At 40.7% G+C, this 26,702-nt stretch overlaps 1 protein-coding gene across 6 annotated transcripts in view; it reads right to left on the reverse strand.

Annotated features, from left to right (window-relative positions):
- Fat3 (FAT atypical cadherin 3) overlaps positions 1 to 26,702 on the reverse strand; it is a 576,147-nt gene that overhangs the window by 317,502 nt on the left and 231,943 nt on the right. For all 6 annotated transcript variants that reach the window (XM_021172484.2, XM_029481733.1, XM_029481734.1 and 3 more), the window contains exon 3: positions 17,396 to 17,710. In XM_021172484.2, coding sequence (XP_021028143.1) covers positions 17,396 to 17,710 — 315 coding nt within the window. The remainder of the gene's footprint in view (positions 1 to 17,395; positions 17,711 to 26,702) is intronic.

Genomic DNA, 26,702 nt, shown 5'->3' on the forward strand with positions numbered 1-26,702 from the left:
CAGAGGCAGGGGAATCCAGAGATGACATTTTGAAAACACTTCAAAGGGCTAGGCATGGTGATGCTCGCCTTTAGTCCCAGCACTTGGGAGCCAGAGGCAGGCAGATCTCTCTGTGTTTGAGGCCAACATGGTCTACAAAGCAAGTTCCCATATATCTGGGGATACATAGAGAAGCCTTCTTTCAAAACAAACAAGACCACTTCAAATGTCAAATGGAAATAAAAGCAAAAGCAACTAGGAGAATTTCAGCCTCAATAATTTTAGTAAGGACTACCTGCTACAAAGAAGAGTGTAGAACCCCTGGTTTGATGGGAGTGATACAGAAAACCTGAACCCGTGCTTCTCCATCCAATTATTCAGCATTGGCATGGAGCCCCTGAAACGTGGGAAGCTCTCTTTTTGTAGGCTATACCCAGTCCTATTCTTGTAGGCTTATGTCACCAATGCCTAATACAAATACCTGACAACTAGCCAATTTGCAATCAATGATACTTAATATTTAACAAAGAATGACTAAATAGGTGAATAATTACTCAATAAGAATAATACTCCTGGAGGCTTACAAGATGGTCCAGTAGTTAAGAGAACTGGCTGCTCTTCCAGAGGACCCAGGTTAGAATTCTAACATCCTCATGGTAACTCACAACCATCTGCATCTACAGTTCCCTGGGATTGGATGCCCTCTTCTAGCCTCCATGGTCACAGCATGTTCATGGTGAACAGATATCCAAGCAAGGAAAACACTCGCATACATAAAAATTATTACTGGAGAGCAATGCCATCCGAAGGACCCTGTGTCAGCATGGGAAGCAGTCTATAGCAAACCTGAGAATCAGGTGGCCCGTCTTCCTTACTGCCCTCCCCTGAAAGCAACCTTGCCAGGCCTTTGTCCGTCACTGTATGAATTGCTTGAGTACAGGAAAAGGACATTGCTGAGCTTCTGCTCTGGCTGTCCTGTGTCCCCTATCTGCAGACATTGCTGATGCTGATACCACCTTCGGAAACTTTATTCTCCAGGACAAACTTTGAGTTTTATTTAACAAGTGTTCAGACTGCCTCTAATACCGTGTGCAGTGATGTGCATTTCTCAACTCCATTCTCCAACAATTGAAAGTATGGGGACATTGACACTGATTGGGTCAGTTTACACACTCAGTGGTTCCAACCTGAAACACCCTTTAAACTGTGAGATGCAAACCAGCTGTTAGCATAGGTGATTTATAGGATTTTGTTTGCTGTCAAAATAGCTCACTTCGGAAATTTGCCCCCACTTATGGTCCTGAGGAAAGTTCTGCAAGCATTTGCTTATCTAAGAATTAAGAAGCCTAAAAATAAAATAAAANTTTTTTATCTAAAAGGATAAAATTTCTTGCTCTTAATAATCATTTACTTATCTGTTTGACCTGCTGTTTGTTTATTTGTTTGTTGAGACAAAAATCTCACTATGTAGTTCTAAATAGGTAGACACATACTGTGAAGAAGACTGGCCCTGAGCTCACAGAGATCTTCCTGTATCTGCCTCCGGAGTGCTGGGATTACAGTGGACCACTGCTAACTAGATTCTTAGATGAAGCAGGCTGTCTCCAGCTTACTTTGAAGCTCAGAATGATTTGAACTTCTGATCCTCCTGTCCTAACTCCCAAATGCTAGGATTATAGGCATGTGCTTGCTCTGTGGTGCCGACTTTATGAACTGCTATGCATCAAATCCAGGGCTTTTTTGCATTCTAGGTCAGCACTCTACCAAATAAGTCACATCTCTGTTCCTTAAGAATCTTATTTATTTGTAGCTTACATGCCAGCACATTTTCCCATCCTATGAATAGACAAAGAAACTATAAAAAAAAAAAAAAAAAAAAAACCTTGACCTTATTTCCAGGATGCTTTCTTTTGTTGCCATTCAGAAACTAGAAATATTCACTAAAACAAAGGTTAAAACAACACAGAGACACTTTGATCTTTTATACAGCTGGTAGGAGGCTGTGTAGATATTGAGAAACAATTGTCATAAACTATCCGAGTAGCTTGGCAACCAGAGGTTGGGCCATAAAGGTTCCCATAACCACTTGAAGACAAGACAGTTCCAAGTGAGGACTCTCCAGGTTTTGGATAACAATCCGAAGACAGACACAGAAATTATTGCAATTTAGTAAGTCCAAAAGGTCAACAGAAAACAGTGTAACATAAAGAAAAACAAGACTCTTAATAACAGAAACATCTCCCCTTAAAATAATTTATAACCACTTTCTTTCCATGGGCACGAATGAGAACTACATGCTTCCATGTGATGTGTAATAAGGGGCCCTTAGCAATGCAGTTATCCCCCAAGGAAGACACCAGCCTTGTAGTCTAGATCTACCCATTGTAGAGTATGGCTGCTAACATGGTATATTTGGTTCCTGGGAAGCATCTTCAAGGTCAGCTTTCAAATCCTTGCCTGTTACTATTTTCAATGTTATGTGTATGATCTTAACACAATTTAGAAGGTGTGGGTTAGAAGGCAGGGTGAGCACAGATGTGAGTATTAGCAAGCAGACTCAAGTTAGGAGTCCAGGAGTTGCTGCAGCAGGGGGCACAGGCAATGGTAAAGACAGAAATGGAAATCAGGTATGCAGAATGGCCTGCAGCATTGCAGGCCCCAGTACAAAATAGAAACACAATGGCCTTTGTTCAGGAGAATAGAGGGCAAGTGACAGGATATGGGACCTCCCAAGCACTGAATGTATGTCACTGTAGGGTGTTTCTAGCCCAGTAGTCAGGAAAATGTTCGAGAGACTTTGTGAAAAATTGAAGGGCACATTTGATAGAGTTTAGAGTGTGGTCCAGAATGATGGTTAATGGTGTCAGGGCTGTTATCTGGGAAAACTGTTAACACACATTATTTCTAGGGTTTGGCAGGATTGAGACATGATCAAAATTCTAAGAAGATACTTCAATAATGAGCTAAGAATTCCCCCTGAAATCAGGCTTCTTTTTGCTTGATTGCAGTGATTTTTTTTCCTTGAGAACAGAGACTGAGAAGCTCCTGGTTGCCTTGTGTTCTTTCCTCGTTTTAGAATCTGAGGTCAATAAAGCCTCATTAAGTTAGAGCAGGGTAAAAGCACCAACTTATTTACATTGTTAACTGGATGCCGTGACCTAGCACAGCCTCCGTGGAGACACGCTGAAACATCCCTGACATTTCTCAACATATGCAGGCAAAACTGTAAATCCACGGATGAATTCAATTAACTACAAAAGTGAGAATTCAGAGACTTTTATCAGTAGAGGCTGCTTTGCAGTAAAAGTAATTTCATGGGGCACTAAAAGTTCTTAAATACTAACTAAAATTGTAAAAATAATATATATTTATATCTAGTTTCCTAATACACTATTTTAATAAATGTCCCTTATTCCCGGACCTGAACATCATTTCTTCAGAAGAAAGCATTGCTCACCATGACAGAAAACAATTTAACTAAATAAAAATGGACTATTTAGGATGTACACAGCCAAGATGAAGTATGTCTTTATAAAACATGACATTTTACAGAGATGAGAAATTTGCTTAAGTGGTGGGAGGGAAAATTGGATTCATCCTACTCCAACAAAGTATGTGATGCCAACATGTTTACAATGGTGCACTGCAAAGCCCCTCTTTCTACATGTAAAAGTCAGCATAATGTGATGAATTCCTGTCCCTTCTTCTCATTCATGTTCTCAGAGGGTTTCTGCCTAGAACCACTAATTATTATCATTAGAATTTATCAGCATTAGAAATATAATTCTCACGCAAAACCCTTACCATGAATTGCTGCATTCTAAGCGAGGTGACAGTGACAGTAATGTCAGCTCGTGGTGAAATGACTTTGATTGGCATATCTTAAAGGGGAAGTTTTGCTCCTTCCTACCTTCTCTGTCCTGTGCCTATCACAGCTCCTGGTATGTAGTGTGCAGTCATAGAATATGAACATAGCAGACTTAAGAATCCTTCAAGCTTCTCATCAGACTGCTTGCTATCAAATTTTCAAACAAGAATTATATTAAGTAAAAATTCTGAAGAGAAGAATTTTGAATCCTTTTCACTCCAGTTACAATAGTTACTACTTGTTAAATACTTCATATGTAGAAACGAAACCAGATACTTCACAACATTGATTAAATCATTAAATATGATCAATAACTCATTCATTATCATTATTATATTTATGGGGAATCTGAGCCATAAGGGAGTTAAGAAACTGGTTCATTGTCGTATGGCTGTGGAACCCACTGTTTGAAGGTACACCATAGGTGGATTTCTCAGAGTTAGTGTGAGAAGATAGGTAATTTTCACACACATTGTTCAAGAGGCTACAGATATGCAGACACAAATAAACTGAAATAATTAATTTTTAACAGAATATTTGAGAAGTTTTTATGGAACATATATGTCAACTTGATACAAACAAGAGTTATCTGAAAGGAGGGAACCTCAAATTGAGAAAATGCCTCCATAAGTTCCAGCCGTAAAGCTTTTTCTTAATGAGTGACCAGTGTGAGAGGTCCCAGTCCACTGTGGTGGTGTTATCCCTGAGCTAGAGGTCATGGGTTCTATAAGAAAGCAGACCGAGCAAGCTTTGATGAGCAAGCCACTGAGCAGCACATCTCCATGGCTTCTTCATTAGCTCCTGCCCTCAGGTTCCTGGTTTGTTTGAGTGCCTGCTTTTGGTGATGAGTTGTTCTAAGGACCGTTATAAGTTGAATTTGGTGATGGCGTTTCCTCACAATAGTAACACTAAATGAAACTGAGCACTAAGGATAAATTTTAAATCAGCACATTTTTATCTAAGAACTTTAACAGTTAGAAACTCTTTACCAGAGTTCGAAGCCATTCTTGAAGCTCACACCAATGATGATGATGTTAGCACACACAGAATTTTATTGTGAAAATGAGAGCAGTGATTGCAAGTGATGTAGATGGAGAGTCTTGTTACACACAGATGCTTTCCACTGCACTTTCCTAGACCAGCATATGTAAAGGTGTCAGCCTCTTCTCCTCTTTAACACCGCTCACTACTAGTCATTGGGCAGCATTCTCACTCTCCACAGGGTTTCCACAGTAACAGACTGTCATGGGCCTTTCAGTTTTATAAAGAGAACCCATTTCTAACTTCAGTGGTAAGTTGTACATTAGCAGCAATAGATTACCTGCCAGGGCTCGTCTGTTCAATCGTCTGTATGTCAACTGAAGGCACTCAGTTTTTTGTTATTTGTTATTTGTTTTGTTTTGCTTTTGAAATTTACAACTATATTCCACTATAGCCAGATTCTATTTCTGAATCCCAGCAACAAATTTCTGGAAGAAAGAACCTTGGTCTATGCCTCTACCTCAATCTAACTGCAATAAGGAAGAAAGGACTGGAGGTTAGTAGTCAAATAGCAGGGATGCTGCTATAAGCTGCAGCCTATGGGGAGGGATCCTCCTTCCAGGCATCCCTTCCACTACATCTACAATGCTGTCTTCAGTGTCATCGTCATTCAAGACAGTCCTGGGTAGAGGTATTATTAGAGTCATCAATGTTACATGGCTCCATTTATAACATCTGCTCTTACCAGTGTTATGTAGTAATGGATGCCAGTGTGGGTAGATGGTAAGATAATGCTGCCATAGCTTAGTGATGTAGGCCCGTGCCAGCTGGGTAAGATGATGAGACAATGCTGTCATTGCTTAGTGCTGCCTGTCCATGCCAGTGTGAGAACATGGTGCGACATTGCTACCATTGATTAGTTATGTCTGCCCAGTATCAGGAAATGCAGAAGCAATTTAGGATTAGGGTTTAGCAACAGGAACAAATTTGACCCTTGTTCCAACTCTAATTTACAAGTAACAATTCCGAGGCCAAGGCAAATGAAATACATCTGCCTCTTGGAACTAGAGCAACTAAATGGCAGAGGTTGGACTGAAATTGAGAAAGCCCACTGCTTCTCTCAGTGCATTGTCAAGGCATCATATGGACATATGATTAAAAAGTAGAACCATTTTGGATAGATAGGGAGGTCTCTGGGAGTATGCATCTCTTGTTTCTTCACTGTCCACTTGTCAGACACAAATCAAGCGATGACATACGCAGGAGCCAACAGAGATGGAAGTTGTAACCCTATGGTGAACTTAATGAACCTCGAGGAAAATTCTATATTCAGTCCTAGTTTGCAAACACAAACTGTCTAGAACCTTAATCATCCACTGTAAATGCCAGTTAGCTGAAACAAACTGTGTGTGCAGATTTGTTTAATATGCAACATTTATTGAGAGTATGCTATGTGCCAAGTGTTGCTTCTAGTAGTACTTTACATATGTTAAATAATTTAATCTTAATAGCAAACCAATGTGCTATTATGATCTTTCCCAGTTTCTCAGAGGAAACTGAAGCACAGAAAGGTTAAGTAATCTTCCCGACATCACACAGCCAGGTTCTATGTTGGATAATCTTAAATTTCAACTTGCTATAACCTAGAATCACCTGGGGACAAGGTTTTAAACTGAGGAATTATCTAGATTGGCCTGTGAGGAATTTCTTTGCTTAGCAATTGATGTAGGTAGAAGCAGGTCATTATGGGCAGCACTATCCCCTAGGCTAACCCCAGAACTGTCGAAGAGTGAAGAAAGCTAGAAAGTATGCAAACAAGTAGCATAGATGAATTCATTTCCTTCTCCTGTTGGCTGAGAATATGATGGCACTAGGTGCTTTCATCCGCAGCTTGGCTTCTCTGAAACCATAGACTGCAACTTGGAATTGTCAGCCATATAAACCCCCCTCTTCCTAATATGCTTTTTGGTCATGCTATTTTATCACAGCAGCTGAATGAAGCTATAACACGTGATACAGGTGGATTCAAATGTGAGGACATTTGGCCTACATGTTTACTCTCCTGAACACAATCTTTGTTGCATATTTTGTCTCCAGGTTTATCATGAAGCTTTGGATGACCATGCAAAGTTTAAAAAAATGTCATTTTCCTACAAGTTAATAAGATATAAGGCTGGTTTTATTATTGGCATTCCATATAATTTCCTAAATTAATCTATCTCAATATGAATACAATTTATAGATCTTTAAAACATGTGCACTGTTTGTAAAACTTTCAAGAAATTAAGATCAAAGTCACTCAAAGATATTATAACCCCAAGAACCAAAACTGCTAGTATCGAGGCAAAGTGGACTTGTTGTACTCTAATCAATTAGGAAATCTCAACTCTTCTTTTTTTTTTTTCAGTAACTGTCCATGTGGGACACTCAGGATTCATTTAGTGTTTCCAGATAATCTGAGCCTGACAAATGACAAGGGAATTAAAATGGATGAGATCTTGACTTCCAAATAACCTAAAACCAGTCAATAATGACTTTTGTGCAACCTCAACTCAAACCACTACCACAAATATCTAGGTAAAAACTAGGACAAACATGCCATAGTTCCTAACTTTGATACAGGCTATGTTGGATTGCTTCAGATTATATCTTGCACAATGTTCACAGGGCTGAATACCTGAGTGATTTTGGACCAATCACCAGATCCCTTTCCAGTTTTCTGATAAACGCTGAATGAAAGACCATGGAACATGTTATCATGGTTCAGCACTTAGCAGGTTCAAACTCTGCTGTAGCCCTGGTAGGAGTTATCAGAGCCAGAAAACATTTGGGACACTCTCACAGTGGCATCCAACATCCAGTGATTCAAGGAGGCTGGCAGTGGTTTCAATTAAAATCCAAGGTTTCCAACTATCAGAACAGAAAGACAGCAATAAACCAACACAGTAAATTATTGCTCTGGAAATCACACCCAGATACAAGAAATAAAAGAGAAATTTATGACCCCAATCAATCTCCTTTTCACTCATAAATACGTCTCTATCATCTGCTTTATTTACGTGACTCCATCTCCCTCCCGAATAATCTTCAATAATTTCTCACAGCTTTCCTGAGCAGCTCAGGATGAAGGGAGGAGCAGGGAGCAGCTCATAAATGGCCAGCAAACTTTTTAGCTCAGGGAGCCTCGGCCTCTCATTAGCAGCCAGTGATGCATCATCAGCTTCCCTGTAAGCTTTTATCACATAGCTGCTAACTGCCCAGCCCTCTCTTCCTTTTACCAAAACCTCCTGTTGTAGGAAGTAATTATAATTGACCAGCTCTTTAAAGAATCCTTTCCCCAGTAATCATATTCACTGAATCCAAAGCCACTTCTCGTAGATGACATAAAACACTTGTCATCATCTAACTGGCAGCCTGCTCTTTGGAGTTTGTATCTATTTGGGGAGTCAAAGATCTCACTGCCTTGATGGTTGTACAGTTTTCCACTTGGCCTAAATCTTTCTAACTCAATGATGTATTTGAACACATACTAAACAGATGCCAGGGTAGTGTAATTTAACACAGGTTCAGCAACCAAGAACCTACCCAGAAGTTCCCTGGGGATTGTATCCATGTACTGTTTGCTCTGGCAGACACCAAATGTCCTGAGAGCCTGAGCTGTAGAGCCATACTGGAGGCTGGAAGGCTGATACATCCCTGCTTCATCTCACTCTACTGCAGAATGAAATCACATTGTGTGTTGATCCATCAGATGGCCAGCCTTAAATAGGAACAGGATTTGAAGCTATAAAGATTTTAAGCCTAAAACTCTCAAATAATCTCCTCCTGCTGCTTTATTGAGAGAGTTCCTCAAAACAGACTCAGGTGAGAGTTCAGTTGCTGGATAAATCCTCTTCAAATACTAAGGAGCCAATAACTTTATTCACATTCATTAAGTTTGAAGTTTTGTTCTTGTTTGGCATAGAGTCGATATCAAGTGTTCCCAGGTCCTATAAAATGTGAGGAATCTAGAATTTTAAAGGGACAAGAGGAAGCTTTGGGTTCTTTCCTTTTATTTCATTTTGAGTAAAATATAATTACTTCACTTCCCCTTTCCTTTCCTCCATCTGACCACTCCCATGTGTTATTAGTAATAACACACACATACATAGCCTACTACATATGTTTTGTTAAATTACACTACCCTGGCATCTGTTTAGTATGGATACTTTGTCAACAGTCATAGAGAACATGGTCATATGAAGTGTTCTACCATGCTTCAGTGGTTTTCAGCAAGAACATATCTGCCTGCAAGTGACAACTGAGAATAGAGGGTGGAGGAGAGGCCACGAAGCTCATAAATACTTTAAGGTGTGTTTCAAATGGTATAAGAAAGCTCCCAACAAACAGCACCATTAGAGTTAACATGCTAAAAGTATTTGGGCTGAGAAATTCTAAAATAGTCATTAACAACATGCATTCAGATAGAGCTGGACCTCACAACTTATAGCCAGTGCCCACAGCAGGAGGGAGCAGTTTGTCTCTTGGGCATAGGCACTCTGACTGTCCTTTAGTATCCTATAGGCTCCACAATTGATTCCAGTTCAGCTTCAGCCTGGACATAAGGACACTGCAAGGACTTTCCTGTTATCTTTGTTCACATAGAGCACGTTGACATAGATGAAGAGGTCATCACTGAATTTAAATAATGCCAATGATAAATCTGCATGAGCCCCATTTGTTCTCTATGAATTTGAACAATGAATACCATTTAATGTTCTATAAGACAAGGCCTCCTTTCATGGCTGAAGGAAGGTGCAAGGGTGATTTACAGTTCCATACAAACTCATTTACCATGTTATCTACTTTGTGCCTGGGCCTTATGAATATCAAAGCGCCATTTGGTGTATCTCCGCTGGTTTGGGAGAACTTCCTATTCCACTGTGAAGGCAGCACAAGTATGCACCGTGAAAGGCAGCCTGTTTTGGTTGAGCGATGCTTGCTCCAGAGACCCAGTAGAAAACTCTACAAGGGACAGAACAGTGAGGCACATTCCCAAAGACAGGTGCCTGACACCACAGACCCCCCAACTCCATAATTGTGTGACTATCATTCATACAGACAAAGCCCTAAGCTCCTGGCATTCTAGCTAGACTCTACCCTCACAGTTACCTGACTATAGCCAGGTATGCTCTTCCCCACAGTTACCTGGCAACTGCAATGTAGCCCAGACCACTATAAAAGGAGCTGCTTGTCCCCTCCTCTCTCTCTTAAGCTCTCACCTTTCTTGCTCACTCTCATCTTTAGCTCTCCTTCTCTCTCTCCCACCCCCGCCCCCTCTCTACATGGTGGTGGTCCCTCTTTTACCTTCTATCTTTCTCTCTGCCTTTCAACAATAAATCTCTAGGACCATAGACTATATCTGTTTATCAAGGCCCACCATGCTTGAATGATGGAATAGGCCTAAAGAGCCGGGTCTAACCTCCTACCTGGAAGGCCTTCCTGCACTCAGACAAAAGACACCAACTGAATGGGAACCACCCAGCGCCCCCTCTCTCCCTGCCCTCTTCTCCCTTCAGCCCCGGGGATGATTGAGCTGCCCCAGGAGCCCCCACTTTGTTGTCAGCTCTTTCTCGGTGTCCAGTGGCACCTGGGATGCCTGAGAGTGTGAACCTGTTATCTCTGGCCTCCATAAGGACCAGAGACTTAAGACTGTCCCCTGTCTACCTTGGGTTAGGGTCCATAGTTTCCCACAGCCAGACACCCACCCAGGGCCCCGTGGAAAGCGTGCCACAGTCTTCCGTGTCTGCCTGCCCAGAGCACCAGAACTCTGGTGGGACTTGGGTTTTATTCCACCCACTTTATTCCCCAAGCCTGCTGCCCAGCACACAAGAATTAATGAGGAATAGCATTGTTGTTTGCACTGTTCCCCATCTTGCTTTTTACTTCCCTCTAGAAATCTCTGTAATTCTACAGGCATTTTCCTTCTGATTTCTTAGAAGAGGTAGTGTTCTAAGCAGATTACCCCTAAGTGGACCTGTGCATAAACTCAGGGTTTAACTGACATTGAAGGGCAAATTGTTTTTTAATATTCCTATCTTGTAAGATAATATTTCTTTGACAATTATGTATTCAAAGGGTTTACTAAAACTGGACAGTGATTGCTTGTTTATCAAAGTAGGTTTAAGCTACCTCTTAGTTCTGCTTTGTTGTGTGTTTTAGAAATGATAAACAGAAAGGGTGTGGATTTGAATGGGTGGGGAAGTGGGAAGTATCTGGGATGAGTTACCAGAGGGGAAACCGTGACCAAAATATATGGTGCACAAATATCTATTTTCAACATAAATTAAGTTATAAATAAAAAATTATGTACAAATATATAATGTCCAGGGATTCTGTGATGCTGACTCCCACTGACAACTAAAGGGACATGGATTTCATTTTCAGTCAGTTCACAAAGCAGGAAGGAGAACAAAGGTGTGAGGATTAATGTGAGGATTAATGGAGAATGGGTGGAGAAAGAACTGGGAATTCACAGTTGATTCTCAAAACCACAGCACTGAAAAGTGAGAGAGTTGGGGTAATTTACAAAGCTGGCTGCCTCTTCTGCAGGGGTTTCTCTGCCAGAGATACCCTCTTAGGTCAACAAAATCTATAGAATGCACACCCAGCTCCCCAGGAGAGCTTCAGCCTGTGCTGGGAATTTGTCAGAAACACAAATTACCAGGCTTCTCCACAGGACTCCATAGCTAATCAGCTTACCTGGTCATTACCAGGCTGATGCATGGCTTGGGTTTCCCACTTAACTCTCTTATTAATGTTGAGTGTTGCCTGTTATCTCTTACACTACATACCCACAGGCAAGAGGCTGTTATTTAGAACTGATTAAAAAACTCAGCTCATCCAATATTTTTATAAGTCATGTCTACATCCCAAAGAACCAACAGCCAGGTAGAACTTGAAGCATCCTCATAGAAGACACAATTTTGAAGATTTCTGTCTCTCAAATGACTTAGGTATAGTGTGTGTGTGTGTGTGTGTGTGTGTGTGTGTGTGTGTGTGTGTGTTGTCTGTGTATGTTAAGCAAGTCCATTTGCAGATAAGGTATACTTTGCTCAGACTTATTCCAAGATGTTAAGCCTAAACTACCATTCAGTGTAGGTGAGTTAATAGGTCAATGGGCAGACCAACGATCAGAGATCAGAAGTGACAGAAACTATGGAAAGGTCTTTATAAGCCCTGATAAAGAACCATTAGAAGATCTGGGCTAAGCAAGGACCTGTTTCATAGATACACACCATCAAAACAGTGGATGCTACCCTGATCCTATGTATAACAGAAGAAAGAAAAGTCAAAACCTTTTCTCTTCCATGATTTTCCCTCCAAATAATCTCTGAGGAGGCAGTTATCTCAAGGAAAGATTTAACAGGAAATATCAAGACACTCTCAACATAAAATATCATTGAACCTCCAAATCAACCAACCAACAAACAAAACCCCCAACAAAACAAAACTAGTATAAATATATGGAGGTTATGATCTCGCACAACATTTGTAAAACTTTTACAATCCTTTCTATAGCAGTAGCATGCCTCTTTAAGAAGCTGGAATATCTCCAGATTAGCTTGGGAGGTTAACTGAACTAGTTTCTATGCACTGGGTGGTGATCATGACTGCCTCTGCAGACCAGTCGACTACTCAGGGGCACAAGGCTCCTGTCACTACCTGCTTGGTCTGATGCTACCCCAGTCACAGCTGATCGTTTACAGAGTTCAGTAGTTCATACTTTATTCAAGTTTTCTTACACAGTTGCTTTGTATGAGGTATGATGATCTATCTTCTCAGGAGACTAAATTTCCTTCATTCAGAAACCATCTTCTCTTATGTTCCTACCCACCAATAGGAGTACCAAAAATGGACTTCATGAGACTGAATGGAAAGCCCCAGTGCTACACATCAGACACTGATGCAAAGTTCCTTCAAGAGTCCTTCCTTATGAGAGAGTGTCACCCAGATGCAGTCAGCTTCTACACAATCTTTTGTCTAGTGAGGAACATAGACCAATAGCAAGAATAACATATAATGTATATATTGAGAGCACTATCTAATGGTAGACTGCTCAGCCTGTACTAAGTAGAGTGAACATGCCACACAGAAATAAAGCAAATGAAGAAAGTTTCCCCCACTCCTTCCTACTTTTGTCATGATGAGCACTGAGTGGCCAGTTTGCATCTCTCTAGAAAGATGTATAGTTTCTCTTCTCCTGAGTCTAAAGATTGCACGGCCTCTTGTTCATCACACTTGTGCAGCACCAACAATGAGCTGCATGAGAGAGACCTCTCCTGCTCTGTTGTCAGCTTTTATTTCTATGATTAACCTGCAAAAAGTACTGGAAAAAAGTCTACAACCCACTTATTCTATGTGGCTCGAGATCTGGTAGAGAAAACTCAAATAGCGTTTGGCTCAACAGGGACACTCTTTATTTGAAAGGCAGTGGTGCCCATTATGTGCTACAGGATGTGGACCTAGAACATTGGCACAATTCACATTTGTGTTAACCACTTTAATCTTTAGTTATTGTGTAACACATTTCCAGAACAAAGCAAAACTATAAATTTCATCTCTACCACAGAGAGACAAAAGGGTTAATTTACTATGCTTTAAAACATTCTGGGATTAAAAAACAAAAACAAAAACAAAAAAACAAAAAACTAAAGCACAAATCTTTGCTAACTGTGCTAGTTAGCTTTAGCCCTGGATTCACAGTTGAAAAACATCACATCAATGTTTTTATTTTATTTTATTTTAATTTTTGCCACTATTCCACACTACTAACTTTCTTAGGACAAAGGAAATGCCAAAGATTAAAACTACTATTAAGGAGCCAACCTGGTTCTCTGGACAAGAGCAATACCCTAAACCAAGAGCTCACAGGCTTCAGTGAGCTTGATCCCTTGTATTATAGAAATGAAAGAAAGACTGTGACCTGGATAAATAGTTCAGTCAGCAAAACGTTTATGTTTATTTTACAATCCTGAGAGGACATGGGTTCAATCCCTAGCTCTCACATAAAAAGCAGAGCTGTTAGCATGGGTGTGTAATACCAGCCTGCTGTAGTGGAGAGATATGTATGCCTGGGGCTCACTGGCAAGCCAGACTATTCTATTTGGCAAGCTTCCCTCCTGCTGTTGAAAGACCCTCTCTAAAACCAAACCAAACCAAAGTGGAACCTTATCTGAAGAACAACACTTGTGTTTTGCCTCTTGCCTCCAAGTGTCCATGTAAAAATATAATCCATCACCTACAAACACATATACACATAGACACCTACACACCCCATGTCCCCACACAAAAAGATGTAGTCATAATAAAACACATTTCTTAAAGAGTTATGCATTTTACAAGCATCCTCCACATGAGCTGTGATTTTCCTTGTTCATGAGTAATAACTGTGGGGTAAGCAAAGTTGTATTCACTTTCCAGATAAAAAACCTAGGCTTAAAATCACTAACACATATTTGTGCCATTAGCATCAAGCAGACAGGGGACCATGATTTCTCCTGCGATTTGGCTGTGCTAGGGGAGTGAGGTAAGTCCTCACAACAACTTCTAAATTCCTTGCAGCAGTCATTACTCACTGTTCTAGCTTCATTTCTGTTGCTATGATAAAACACCCTTACGAAAAGTAACTTAGAAAAGAGTGAGTTTATTTTAGTTCACAATTTCAGGTCACAGTGGGAGGAGCTTGAGATGTTGGTTCACATTACATCTAGAACAATGCAAACAAGAGCTTGAGACCTTTGTTTACACCTGTCAAGAACAGGGGAAATAATGCATGCATGTCCTTTGGCTTTTTTTGCTCAGCTCAGTTTCTCCACTCTTACAGTTCAAGATCTCCTGATGGGAATGGTGCCCTCGATAGTGGGCTAAGGATTTCCACATTAGTTAATCTAATTAAGACAGTCCCCCACAAACATGGCTATGGGCCAACTTGAAGGTGGCAATACTTCATCTAGAATCTTTCCTTCAGGTGATTGCTTCACCTGTATCAAGTTGGCATAGTTCACCACCACACTCATGAAAACTGAGTTTCAAAGGAAATCAGTATCTTCCCAAGGACACAAAGCTGGTAACACCAGTACTGACTGACATATTGGGTGTACTCTCTGGTGGTTCACGGAGTTTCACCATTATGAAGTCTGGGGCAAGTGTTTTAAACCCAGGATCCTAAAGATAAAGTGATCTATGCCTGATCATCACCCTTGCCAACCCCATATTCACTAAAGCTCCTGTATACCAGTTACGAGTTCATATTGTCACTGGATTAATGGCAACTATTCTGTTACTTTTCTATTACTTCTAATCTCTTGTAAGCTCAAAATGTATGTTAAGTTTAAGGTCTTGTTTATTGGACTTTGTGACAAAAACTAATAGGTGCAGTGACCTTAACAACCAAATAAACAATATACATTGTTTTCTTATATTGTATCTGAAACCAAGACTTGCTGCTCATTTATTTAAAACAATTAGACAATTTAGATGAAAATGACATTCTGGGTATATTTTTTAAAAATCTCTGGCAAAGACAGAGAAATTATGAATACAATTAAGGCTTTTATTATGCAATTTAAGCCACATTATGATAATGTAAGGCTTTCTGAAAATTCATGTGCATAAAAGACAGTAAGCACAATGCACACAAGGTCTAGTGTAAGCTCCTCACATCAGTTACATACTCTTAACCATGACAGTTATTCTTTTTGCAAGAAGGTGTGTGTGTGTGTGCGTGTGCGTGTGCACACGTGCGCTCCTATGTGGCCATGTTCATGTGGAAGCCAGAGAAGAACCTTGAGTGTCACCTTTCAGTAACACTGGGTATCTTATTTCTAAGACAAAGTCTCTCACTGGCCTGCAGCCCATGAGGGTAGGCTAGGATGCATGGCCAGGGCATCCATCTGCCCTTACGAGTTATTTTCCATTTTCAACCCTAAGCCAGCATCAGCTGAACTTTTCCATTTATAGAGTCCTTTCACTCAGTGATGCTCCTCTGATGACTGAATGGCAGCAAGATCACAAAGGAATAGCAGAGTGTGAGTCTGGGGTATCAGATGTCACACACTCAGCTTATTTATTGACATTCCCTTTGTTTTTCTCCATCCTCATTCCATCTCTTTCTCTCTGTTAAATATAAAAAAGTATTTCAATACCTCCATTCTCTCCACAATTTACAATACTATGTCAGAGCACAGAAGTAGAGCAGAGGGTTTTGGCACAGTACAAGGGCTTAGTCATCAGGTACACGGGGGCTTTCTATGCTTAGTGTGTCTCAGATGCTGGGCCAGGCTCCTTTGTCTGAGCCCTCTCCTTCTAGCTTAAGTATGCCTCTGATCAGACACTGCTGGCTGATCACCACCTTTCATTTATAATGAAACAGAAGTCAAGTGCTGATTGCATACTTTTAAGGGCACTGAAGTATGCTTAAAAATTCACTGACTGACTCAGAACTAGACTTACAGAAAACCCCTTCAGGTTTTGTTATGTGCATTTTATTATGTGTGTATTGTCCACTACACATTTCTACTTTGACAAATAAAGAGGAATAATTACAAATTCAGTCAGTGTTCCTGAGAAAATTCTGTGTACACCAACAAGCAGCAACCAAGGACAAAGCCAACCAACATCAATCCAGAGTATCATGAATTACATTATCCTACATTTAAATGAGCTAAAGTCCTACTCATCACATTCTTCCTGAGGGCTTAATATCTCTGTTCAGGTCTAAAGGTTGCACATCACAGGAAAGCAGTGGCATGCCAAGGTCAAAGCTACAAAGTCCACAAAGCTATCTTCCAGGGTGCCTCCTGGTCAGGTCACAGTCAGCCAAACTCCACGTTTTCCTAAACAATATGCATTTCTTATATGTACTGAACAAATCAAATTCTTATTATAACCTTTAGAAACCTCTTAAACAAAACCTCAGAATATTAAATTTTACCTATCTCTCTCCTCTCTCTCTCTCTCTCTCTCTCTCTCTCTCTCTCTCTTGGTATAGATGTAGATATGGGGAGTTCTTTGGAACCCTGATACCTCACTGATGGCTAATAAAAGGACAACAAACCTAGGGGATAATCTTCACTAATCTAGTGTGAGCTCGAGAAAATCTTAAGGTTTAAGCCTTTAAGAGGTTCATTTATAGCAACCTGAGAGTTAAGTTAAGCAAGAAGGAGGTAAAGATCTTAGAATGTCAGCTCACATAAAGTAGCCAGCAAAGGCCAGCCATCCTGTTCTCAATAAAGAGAGGAGGCAGCTGACCATCTCAGTCATCCAGGACCATATTTTACAATAAATGAGGCAAACCTGAGACCATCTGTGATCCCTCTGATTCTTACTAGGTCAGCTCACCTCAGTGATAGGTGAGATTAAAACATTCCAAGTAGACAGGAAAAACATCCATCTTGTAAAAATCTATGCCCAGAAAAAAAAAGATCCTGTGTTCTAGACAATAAAATAGATAAGCCAGTACAGCAAGAGCCAGACAACCCACTGAAAATGGACAGCCAATTTCAAAGCAGCCAAGCACGTCCTTACCTGTTTTGATATTGATGGCAAAAAAGTTCTGTGGGTTTCCACTTGTAATCCTATAGGTCAGTTTTTCATTGGAACCAGAGTCAGGGTCCTCAGCTTGTATCTGAATGACAGACACATCCTTTGGAGAATTTTCCATGACAACGGGATAATAGATGGGCTCTGAGGTCAGTGGGGCATTGTCATTCACATCTTCTACTTCTATGTAGACCTCAATGGTGGAATAGAGAGGGACCACACCCCGGTCTGTGGCATACACTGTCAGCCAGTATGATGCTGTTGTCTCTCGATCAAGAATGTCAGCAGCAGTGATGACTCCTAGGGAAAAAAAGCACAGAGCACATGATGGTGCTAGCAAAGGAAGACAGTGGAGTAAGTCACCCAGAATTCCTGAGAGCAGCATAAATACTCTTGGCAAATAGAAGATTAACATATGCATAATATAAGATTGAATTGAGTTGTCACTCTTTACATAAGGAAATGATTTTCTGAAGAACTCAATTGAATAGCTCTTTTATCAGTAAAACATAATTACATTCAATTTGAATTTCTTAGATCAATGTGTAAGGTCCATACGTGCTTGAATTCATATACACATAGTCCCTCCACAAGCACATAGAATACACAAAGGAGTGAGGGTAGACAAAGACAGCAGGTCACGTGCGTGTGCGCGCCTGCACACACACACACACACACACACACACACACACACACACACACACCACATCACATCTACACAAGAGACAAAATGATGGAGGAATGAAGAGACAATGGGGCAAGAGTCTAAGTAAGTCCCATTTTGCAAGCTAATCTCTCTATTTGATGTGATGCTGAATTGATTTCATACAAAACAAACACTATTCACAGGTAAATAATTTTATCTACTTATTACAGGAATGAAATAGACCCTTCAAATATTTTCTCATCTGTTAGAATGAAAAATGTTTTACCTGCAAACACATAAGCCTGCACCATACTGTTTTCCTGAAAAATCAAATATCACAGCTATTCTGCAGCAGTCAGGGAAGAAGCCATATCAATACACAAGGACTTGACTGAGGGCCCTAAATAAATCCATGACCACTCTGAGAAGACTCACGGACAGTCATTTTAAATTCAGTGCAAAAATTTGCCTAAGCTGGTTTCTCTTGGCTTTCTTATTTCATAGTTGAAACAAGAGCCAAACAGAAAAGCAACAGAGACATCAAAGAGATGAAACTGCTTTCTTATGTCAGACCACAACCATCATGCCAGTAGTCAAGCTACAGAAATTTATCCTGGGGACAGAGTTGTGAGCAACGATGGAACTTTCTGGGATACCAGGGTCCAGCTTAGGACATTTCACAATTAGTCAGGATGCTCCTAGGACTCATTAAATACACAAACTAGAAAAGGCAAGTATAAAGCTTCAGGGACCAGTCCCACAGAAAAGCTAACCCTCTGTTCCTTCAATCCTCTATGATCTACAGTCTGACTGGGTTTTTTTTCTAAGTTTGGCACACAATTTGACCTGAAGTCCTTGAAAAAGTATATATTAAGTGTTGCCACTGGGAAGGGAGGGAACATTTATGTAGACATGGGTTAGAATAGTTAATGATGAGTGCCTAACAGAAGAGGTGGGATTTTCCAAAGAGATGTAGTACTTGATGTTGTAGCCTCAGCTGTAGTTACTTACCACCATGAATTTGTCACAGTGCCAGAGACAGAGACCAACGTATGCATAAAAGAAGATTAAATTGAGATGCCAGTCTTTTTATAAGAAATATTTTTAATAATAAAACTCATACTAAGAAAAGTATTTTTACCTATATATTTCTCAATTCTTAAAATAATTTCTTTGGTCAAATTTGTTAGGCTAAAGCATGTATATTTGTGTGTATGTGTTTGTGTTTCCCAAGTATACTAGGGAACTATTTACTGCTTTGTTTTGTTTTGTTTTGTTTTGTTTTGTTTTGTTTTGTTTTGTTTTGTTTTGTTGAGACAGAATCTCTCATTAGCCGGAGAATTTCCAGTTTGGCTGGACAGCAAGTCCCAGGCAAACCTGTCTGATTTAGCCCAGTTCTGGGGTTATAAGTACATATTCTAATACCTAGATTTGTACATGAGTATTAGTAAAGAAAAAACAGCAGCTTGCCAAGTTATGTGTGTTGTTAAATGGGCTTGACCTACTGTCTTCAGGAAAGCATACATCAGGAGTAGATGCTCTAAGGATGCTACCAGAAATCTTGATCTTTATATAGTGAGTAATATTTATGATGGAAAGTACAAAGATTAAAATATATTACAATTTTACACCCAGAGTGAAAACAACTTAAATCATTAGTCAGAGCCTTAGAATCATTCTTTTCTATTTTTTTTTAGATATTTTCTTTATTTACATTCCAAATGCTTTCCCCTTTGCAGGTCTCCCCTTTGTAAACACCCTATCCTATCACACACACCCTCCCCTGCCTCTATGAGGGTATTTCCCCATGCACCCACTCCCATCCTTCCACCCTGGCATTCCTCTACACTGGGGCATTAAACACCCTTGGGCCTAAGGGCTTCTCTTCCCACTGATGTCCAACCAGGCCACTTTCTGCAACATATGTGGCCAGTGCAATGGGTCGCTCCATGTATATTCTTTGGTTAGTGGTCCAGTCCCAGGAGCTCGGGGCCGAGGGGTGTGTGTGTGTTCTGGTATGCTGACACTGTTGCTTCCTCCATGGGGCTGCAAACCCCCTCATCTCCTTCAGTCCCTTCTCCAACCCCTCCATCGGGGACAACTGCGCTCAGTTCAATGGTTGGCTGCAGACTTCCTCTGTATTTGTCAGGAGAGAGCCAAATCAGGTTTCTATCAGCAAGCACTTCCCAGCATCCACATTAACATTTAAGTTTGGTGGCTGTATATGGGATGGATACCCAGGTGAGGCAGTCTCTGGATGGCCTTTCCTTCAGTCTCAGCTCTACACTTTGTCTCCATACTTCTTTCTCTGAGTATTTTGTTTACCCTTCTAAAAAACACTGAAGCATCGACATTTTATTCTTCCTTCTTAGGTTTCATATGGTCTGTGAATTGAATCTTGGGTATTCCAAACGTTTAGGCTAATATCCATTTATCAGAGATACATATAGTGTTTGTTCCTTTGTGACTGAGTCACCTCACTCAGGATGATATTCTCAAGTTCCATTCATTTGCCTGAGAATTTCATGAAGTCATTGTTTTTAATGGCTCAGTAGTACTCCATTGTGTATATGTACCACATTTTCTGTATCCATTCCTCTGTTGAGGGACATCTGTGTTGTTTCCAGTTTCTGGCTATTATAAATAAGGCTGCTATGAACAGAGTGTAGCTCGTGTCTTTGTTATATGTTGGAGCATCTTTTAGGCATATGCCCAGGAATGGTATTAGTGAGTCCTCAGGTAGTACTATGTCCAATTTTCTGAGAAACTTCCAGACTGATTTTCAGAATTGTTTTACCTGCTTGCAATCCCACCAACAATGGATGAGTGTTCCTTTTCTCCAGTTCTTTGCCAGCTTCTACTGTCACGAGAGATTTTGATCTTAACTATTCTGACTGGTGTGAGATGGAATCTCAGGGGAGTTTTGATTTGCATTTCCCTCATGAATGGGAATGTTGAACATTTCTTTAGGTGCTTCTGGGCCAGTAAAGTTTCCTCACTTGAGAATTCTCTGTTTAGCTCTGTTCACCATTTTTAATAGGGTTATTTGGTTCTCTGGCATCTACCTTCTTGAGTTCATTCTTTTCATCTTAAAAATATAATGACTGCTTTTACTTGGGTATATGTTTGTGTGTGTGTGTGTGTGTGTGTGTGTGTTTGCAGGAGTTTACATGTGTCAGTGCTAGTGACATCCAGAGGGCTTCAGATCCTCTGGAACTGGAGTTACAGGTGGTTGTGAACTACCTGCTGTGGGGACTGGGGGCTGAACCTGTGTTCTCTGTAAGAACAGTAGTACTTTAAGGCATGGGGCCATCTTCTCTGTCTTTGAATCGTTCTTATCTCAATTTTAATAATTTACCTCAGTGAAAAATGTACCAGTTGTGGTAACACAAAACATGTTTGTCAGGGAAGATGCTGATAGTTTTGTTACAGGTTGCAAGGGGTATAATTTTAGTTAAGTCAAAGTATGTTCATAGCACAATATCTTCGGAGTTGAAAATTATGGAGTTTTAAAATGAAATGTCAGAACATAACCTTTGGCTTTTGAGTTGAGAATGTCTTCATTCGATGTGCTGTCAGTATTACCTGTACCATCATCCAATTTCTAGACCAATTTACTACAGGTCTGCAATTCTCTAACTCAGCAAAACAGTGTTTGGGTTGGCTAGCATGTAGCCTGGGAATTCCAGTTCTGCTTAGAAATGCCTTTTCTCTTAAAAGATTCCTTGGACTGAAATGAATTCAGTAGGTTCTCTGGGGTGGACTCCTGACCCCCCCAGATTACAAAAATGCCACTGTGATTCTTTTGGGGAAAAATTTCTATGTCTTTTCTATCAGATAAGAAAGCTGCAAACAAAGCTATATCCTCACAGATCTGAATTTTATACTTAGAATTCCAGAAGGAGTAACAGCCTCAAATAACTTCCCAATAAAATAACCAAAGCAGACACTGCAGTACTCTTTCCTCAAGAGAATGCCTTCTCACTTTTATAGTGCTTTGATGTTTACTGGGGTAACCCAGGTCTCACAAATAGTTGAACACACCATGCAAAGGCTACTTAACAAATAACTGGATTTATTTCCCATGTCTAACACATTCTAGGCCACAAAAGTGAAACGTGCTACAAAGCAAGATGGGTCAGGTCTAAGTGTGGAGCTGCTGCCCTGGTTCATAAGCTGGGACATAAAAAGCCCCATCCATGTCTATCATAACTTGCTTACTGAAGCTTACCATGGGAAAATAGTCACAAAACTTCTGTTTTCTTCAGTTATTCATGTTGAGTCTCACCAAATTGCTTTTTTATTTTCCTGAGACAGAGTTTCTCTGTGTAGCACTGGCTGTCCTGGAACTCACTTTGTACACCAGGCTGGCCTCGAACTCAGAAATCTACCTTCCTCTGCCTCCTGAGTGCTGGGATTAAAGACTGCTTTTCCATGTGAGCAATGATGGAGGATCACAGACAATGTCATACGCCTGTGATCATCTTTGGTTGCTAAGGTCATAGAGGAGTGCACACATACAAAGGCATTGGAATATGTGAATAACAGTGATAATCAACTTACTTTTGTTTACAATGGAAACAATAAACCCTTTGCTTCTCTATTTACTTATAACCAGAGAAGCCACTAGTGCAGCATAAAGAAGCCAAGCCCCCAGAGGAGGAAAGTCTATGGTTTTCCTAATTGAGTTTCCCCAGTTTTCCTTGTCTATAGTTGCCTTGAATTGTTTTCCAGTTTTCATTTCAGTTCCATCCCATTAAATGGCTGCAACCTCTGACATCCCCCTACCTTGCATTCTTCTTCTGCTTCTAATTGAGATGAAATGTGCCTGCCCACTTGGGCCATGGACAGTGCCAGAGGCATGGAGGAGACCCAGATAAATACAGTGCTAGAGTATACTATGACAAAGAACAAAGGAGTTCTATGGTCCCTATAACAGAACTCCGTGATGCCAGATTGTGTATATGTTAAGTACCTAGATGCTGACTTTGAATGGGAAGGGAAAAGGACAGGAGAGAAAAGAAGGTTATTTTAGTACTACTTTGTTACCATACTAACTTTGGCTGCACATAGGATAATCTCTTAAAATATTCCTATATTTAAATTACTTCAAGATCACAAGCTATTTAAGTAACAATGCAGGGTAATGGCATTTTGTAAGCAAGTGACTGAGATCTGTGAGCAAATCTTCTTGTCCTTGCAAGGCAGGGATGGAAAGTAGTGTTGATTTTTCTCCCTCTATAAAGACATTTATTCAGGAACTGCACAAAAGGCTAAGCAAATAATATATATATATATATATATATATATATAATCAGAAATAGATAGTTGATGATTTTTAAAAATGACAATGATACTGTCAAACTACGTGATTATATGTAAACTGCCCTGGCTTTGTCTTGGTATTCTGTCTGTAGGGAGTCCTATTTAATACAGCTAAAGGGTTCTGAGCCTAGGGACAATCAATGTGTTTGTGGTATTAGTAAGACATACACACACACACACACACACACACACACACAGAGAGAGAGAGAGAGAGAGAGAGAGAGAGAGAGAGAGAGAGAGAGAGAGAGAAACAGAAATAGAAAGAGAGGGAGGGAGAGAGAAGCTCCCTTACTGGAGTAGGACAAAAGACCCGGGAGGTGGCGACCTCTACTCCACATGCATAGCTCTACGTTAAATATAGAGTGTTCTTTAGCTAGCTAGAGTCAAAGAGAAATGAGGGAAGCTATCTAGAAATGAGAACCAGGGTTCTTTGAGCTGTTGCTACATATACCTTCTTTCTTGTATTCACACTGTTCAGAAATAAACATAGCTAAAGTCCAGGGAGCTCCGTAAGAGTTGGAAGGGGGACCCTGCAGGATAAGTAGGTAATTCTGGAGTTCCAGAAGATGATCCTAAACATAGGTCACATGGGAAACTGTGTATGTGTGACTGTGTATAAGAGTGTATGTGAAGTGAGTGTGTGATTGTATATGTGTGTGATTGTATATGTGTGTGTGAAAGAATTATGTGAAGTGTGTGAGTGTGCATGTGTGTGAAGTGTGTGTGTATACATATGTGTGTGTATTTGTGTGTGTGTGTGTGAATTATATATGGGAATAAATGTACCTATTTTAACCTCAAGTATTATTCCTCATGTACTTTTTGTCTTGGTTTTTGAAATGGTCTATTTCTCTAGGACTCCTAATTAGACTACACTTCCTGGCCAGCAATCCTCTGGCTTCCACCTCCCCAGCACAAGAGTTACAATCATGTGTCACCATGCTCTGAAGATGAGTGCTCTCCCCAGCACATAACGCAGGTGGCTTTTTTCAGATGGGTTCAGACCAGCTGCCTGCTCTATATTTTATGTGTTCTCAGCAGCCAAGAAGTACTGTCCTACCTTTCCAAGGAGTAGGTTTATTCACAGTCTTAATAATAATAGCTATACTCCATTAACTCACTGGTACTATGATCCAGGGCATATCAGACCATGCCTGTGTTATTCAGCACAAACTCTACACATTCAGAGTGCCTGGCAAATATTGTACATAGTATCTAAATCATAAATTAGGCTTGAGTGATTGTGTGCTATTTTTATCTCCAGAAGCCCTGTGGCTCCTGAAACACAGAGAGAACCTAGCAGAGAATTATCAGCCTTTGTCATATCCATTAACAGTGTTCAACATGTGGCAATAGGCTGTACAGCAAAAGAGCGCACTGAGTTAGCCCAGGAGAAGAGACAGAAACTGCTGCTGAAAGCAAAGTTTAGTGAAAATTGTAGGGGCCCAGATACAACCAGCTCCTCATTGGTTGGCACAGGCTGTGCATCACCCACCCAAACACAGCAGATGCAGACCTGTGAGATCCCTCCACTACAGAGACACCCTAGAGAACCCAGTGACATATATAAGAAGCAAAGTACCATGTTTGTTTGGCCAGTGGTCTTCCAACATGCCTCCTTAGCATGGCCAATGTCCCCAATCAGAAAGGCACATAGATGCCCAAGTCATGACAAGATGACTCAAGAATTCTCACAGAGGAAGCACCCGTTGGTGGTATTCTTTCCAGCTGTGTCCTAGTAGCCCAGTTGTTACCTAGAAACATCTGGCCTGGATACAGCCCAACCAGTTCAACAGCTTCTGGGTCCCTTGAAAGGAGGCAGCAAATGGGCTGCCATCTACTGAGATTGCCATCCTGAAAGTTCATCTTCTCCAGTTCAGGCTCCATCCTCCTAGGTACTCCATGTACAATAAAACTTTCTGAATTCTTTTCCATGTGTTACCATGTTACAAGTCACCTGGAGAAGCCTTCCTTTAACACATACAGATGTGCACAATCTCTCTTTCTCCCCAATTTACAAACACTCTTACAAAACAAATCCCCGAGTAGATATGACCTCTTATTTTTCACTGTATTTATATCTGCACTTTTGTGACATTTAATGTACAATCCTTCAGTTTTCTTTCTGTCCATCCATCAGTTCCTTAAGGAGAAGTGTGCAACTCATTTTCTTTCTTCCCTGTGCCTGACAGAAAGCACCAACAGTGAAAAGAACCATCCCTTAACCACTGCCCTGCAAGCAGCACTTTGCCAGAGACCATGCCAGCAGGTAAAGAGCAGAAAACCTTGTCAGGAAGACCATAAAACCTACTGCGAACACTTTTTACAGCAAGGATGGTAAGCAAGGGAGGCAAATGTGAAATATATTTATTAATAACTATTAACTGCTTCAAAGACATGGCCAACACAGGATTTTTGAATCAGCTATAAAAATACTTTATTTTAATGACTAGCTTTAATTGCTTTCCTGCAGAGAAACAATATTAAACCCCTAACTAACAGTTGTTCACAACTGAAGACCTCAGAAATACCTTATTTTCTCTTTCTGCTATCACACTGAAGTAGCAAGCACAAACCAGAGAGGTTTCAAAGGCTGGTTAAACAGGTATGGTGACAGCTAGGAACCACCCAAAACCAATGAGTGGTGTAATATATAATAATAATCCCGGAAACAAATCTGTGCCCGTTCCTCTGCCTTGGCTGCACACTGACCTCCCACGAAGCCTGGCTCCTGGGTGGATCTATGTGGTCCCCTGGCTTTCACCCTGCTTCCCATGGCCCAACTTGCCTTTGGAGAGTGATCTGAATTCGACAGTCACAATTGTTCTAAAATGAAAAACTACAATGATTTAGCTTCCATTACATAATAATTTACAAGCCCCAGTGGACAAGCACAAGTCACTTAGGACTCCCATTTGGAACAGCCTATCTCTCTGAGTTCAGATGACAGCAGTAATTCATTTGGATAATGTGATTCATGTACTGTCCTTCTCCTTCACTGTAACCTTTGCCACAATGGATGATGGCACATCAGGGTACCATCTCAAAGGAGTCAGAAGCAAGTCATTCTATGTCTATGGGAACTGAATCGAGCAGATGGGCCCGGAACACTTTATTTTCACAGGAACAACAACAACAACAAAAAAAACAGTGCTCGCCCAGTCGGAGGACAGTGACCTGCCCTGCAGGGAACGCCATCTTGGCTCCGGGACTCCNCCNAGCTTAGTCTCTACAGGTCAGAGTGGGGACCACGGGGGCAGACGGCTTCTGGGACAGGCAGGAGCCACAGAGCCGCTGAGGCAGCACCCTTTTGGGGCCGCA

Source organism: Mus caroli, chromosome 9 (assembly GCF_900094665.2).
Source record: "Mus caroli chromosome 9, CAROLI_EIJ_v1.1, whole genome shotgun sequence".
Classification (NCBI taxonomy): Eukaryota; Metazoa; Chordata; class Mammalia; order Rodentia; family Muridae; genus Mus; species Mus caroli.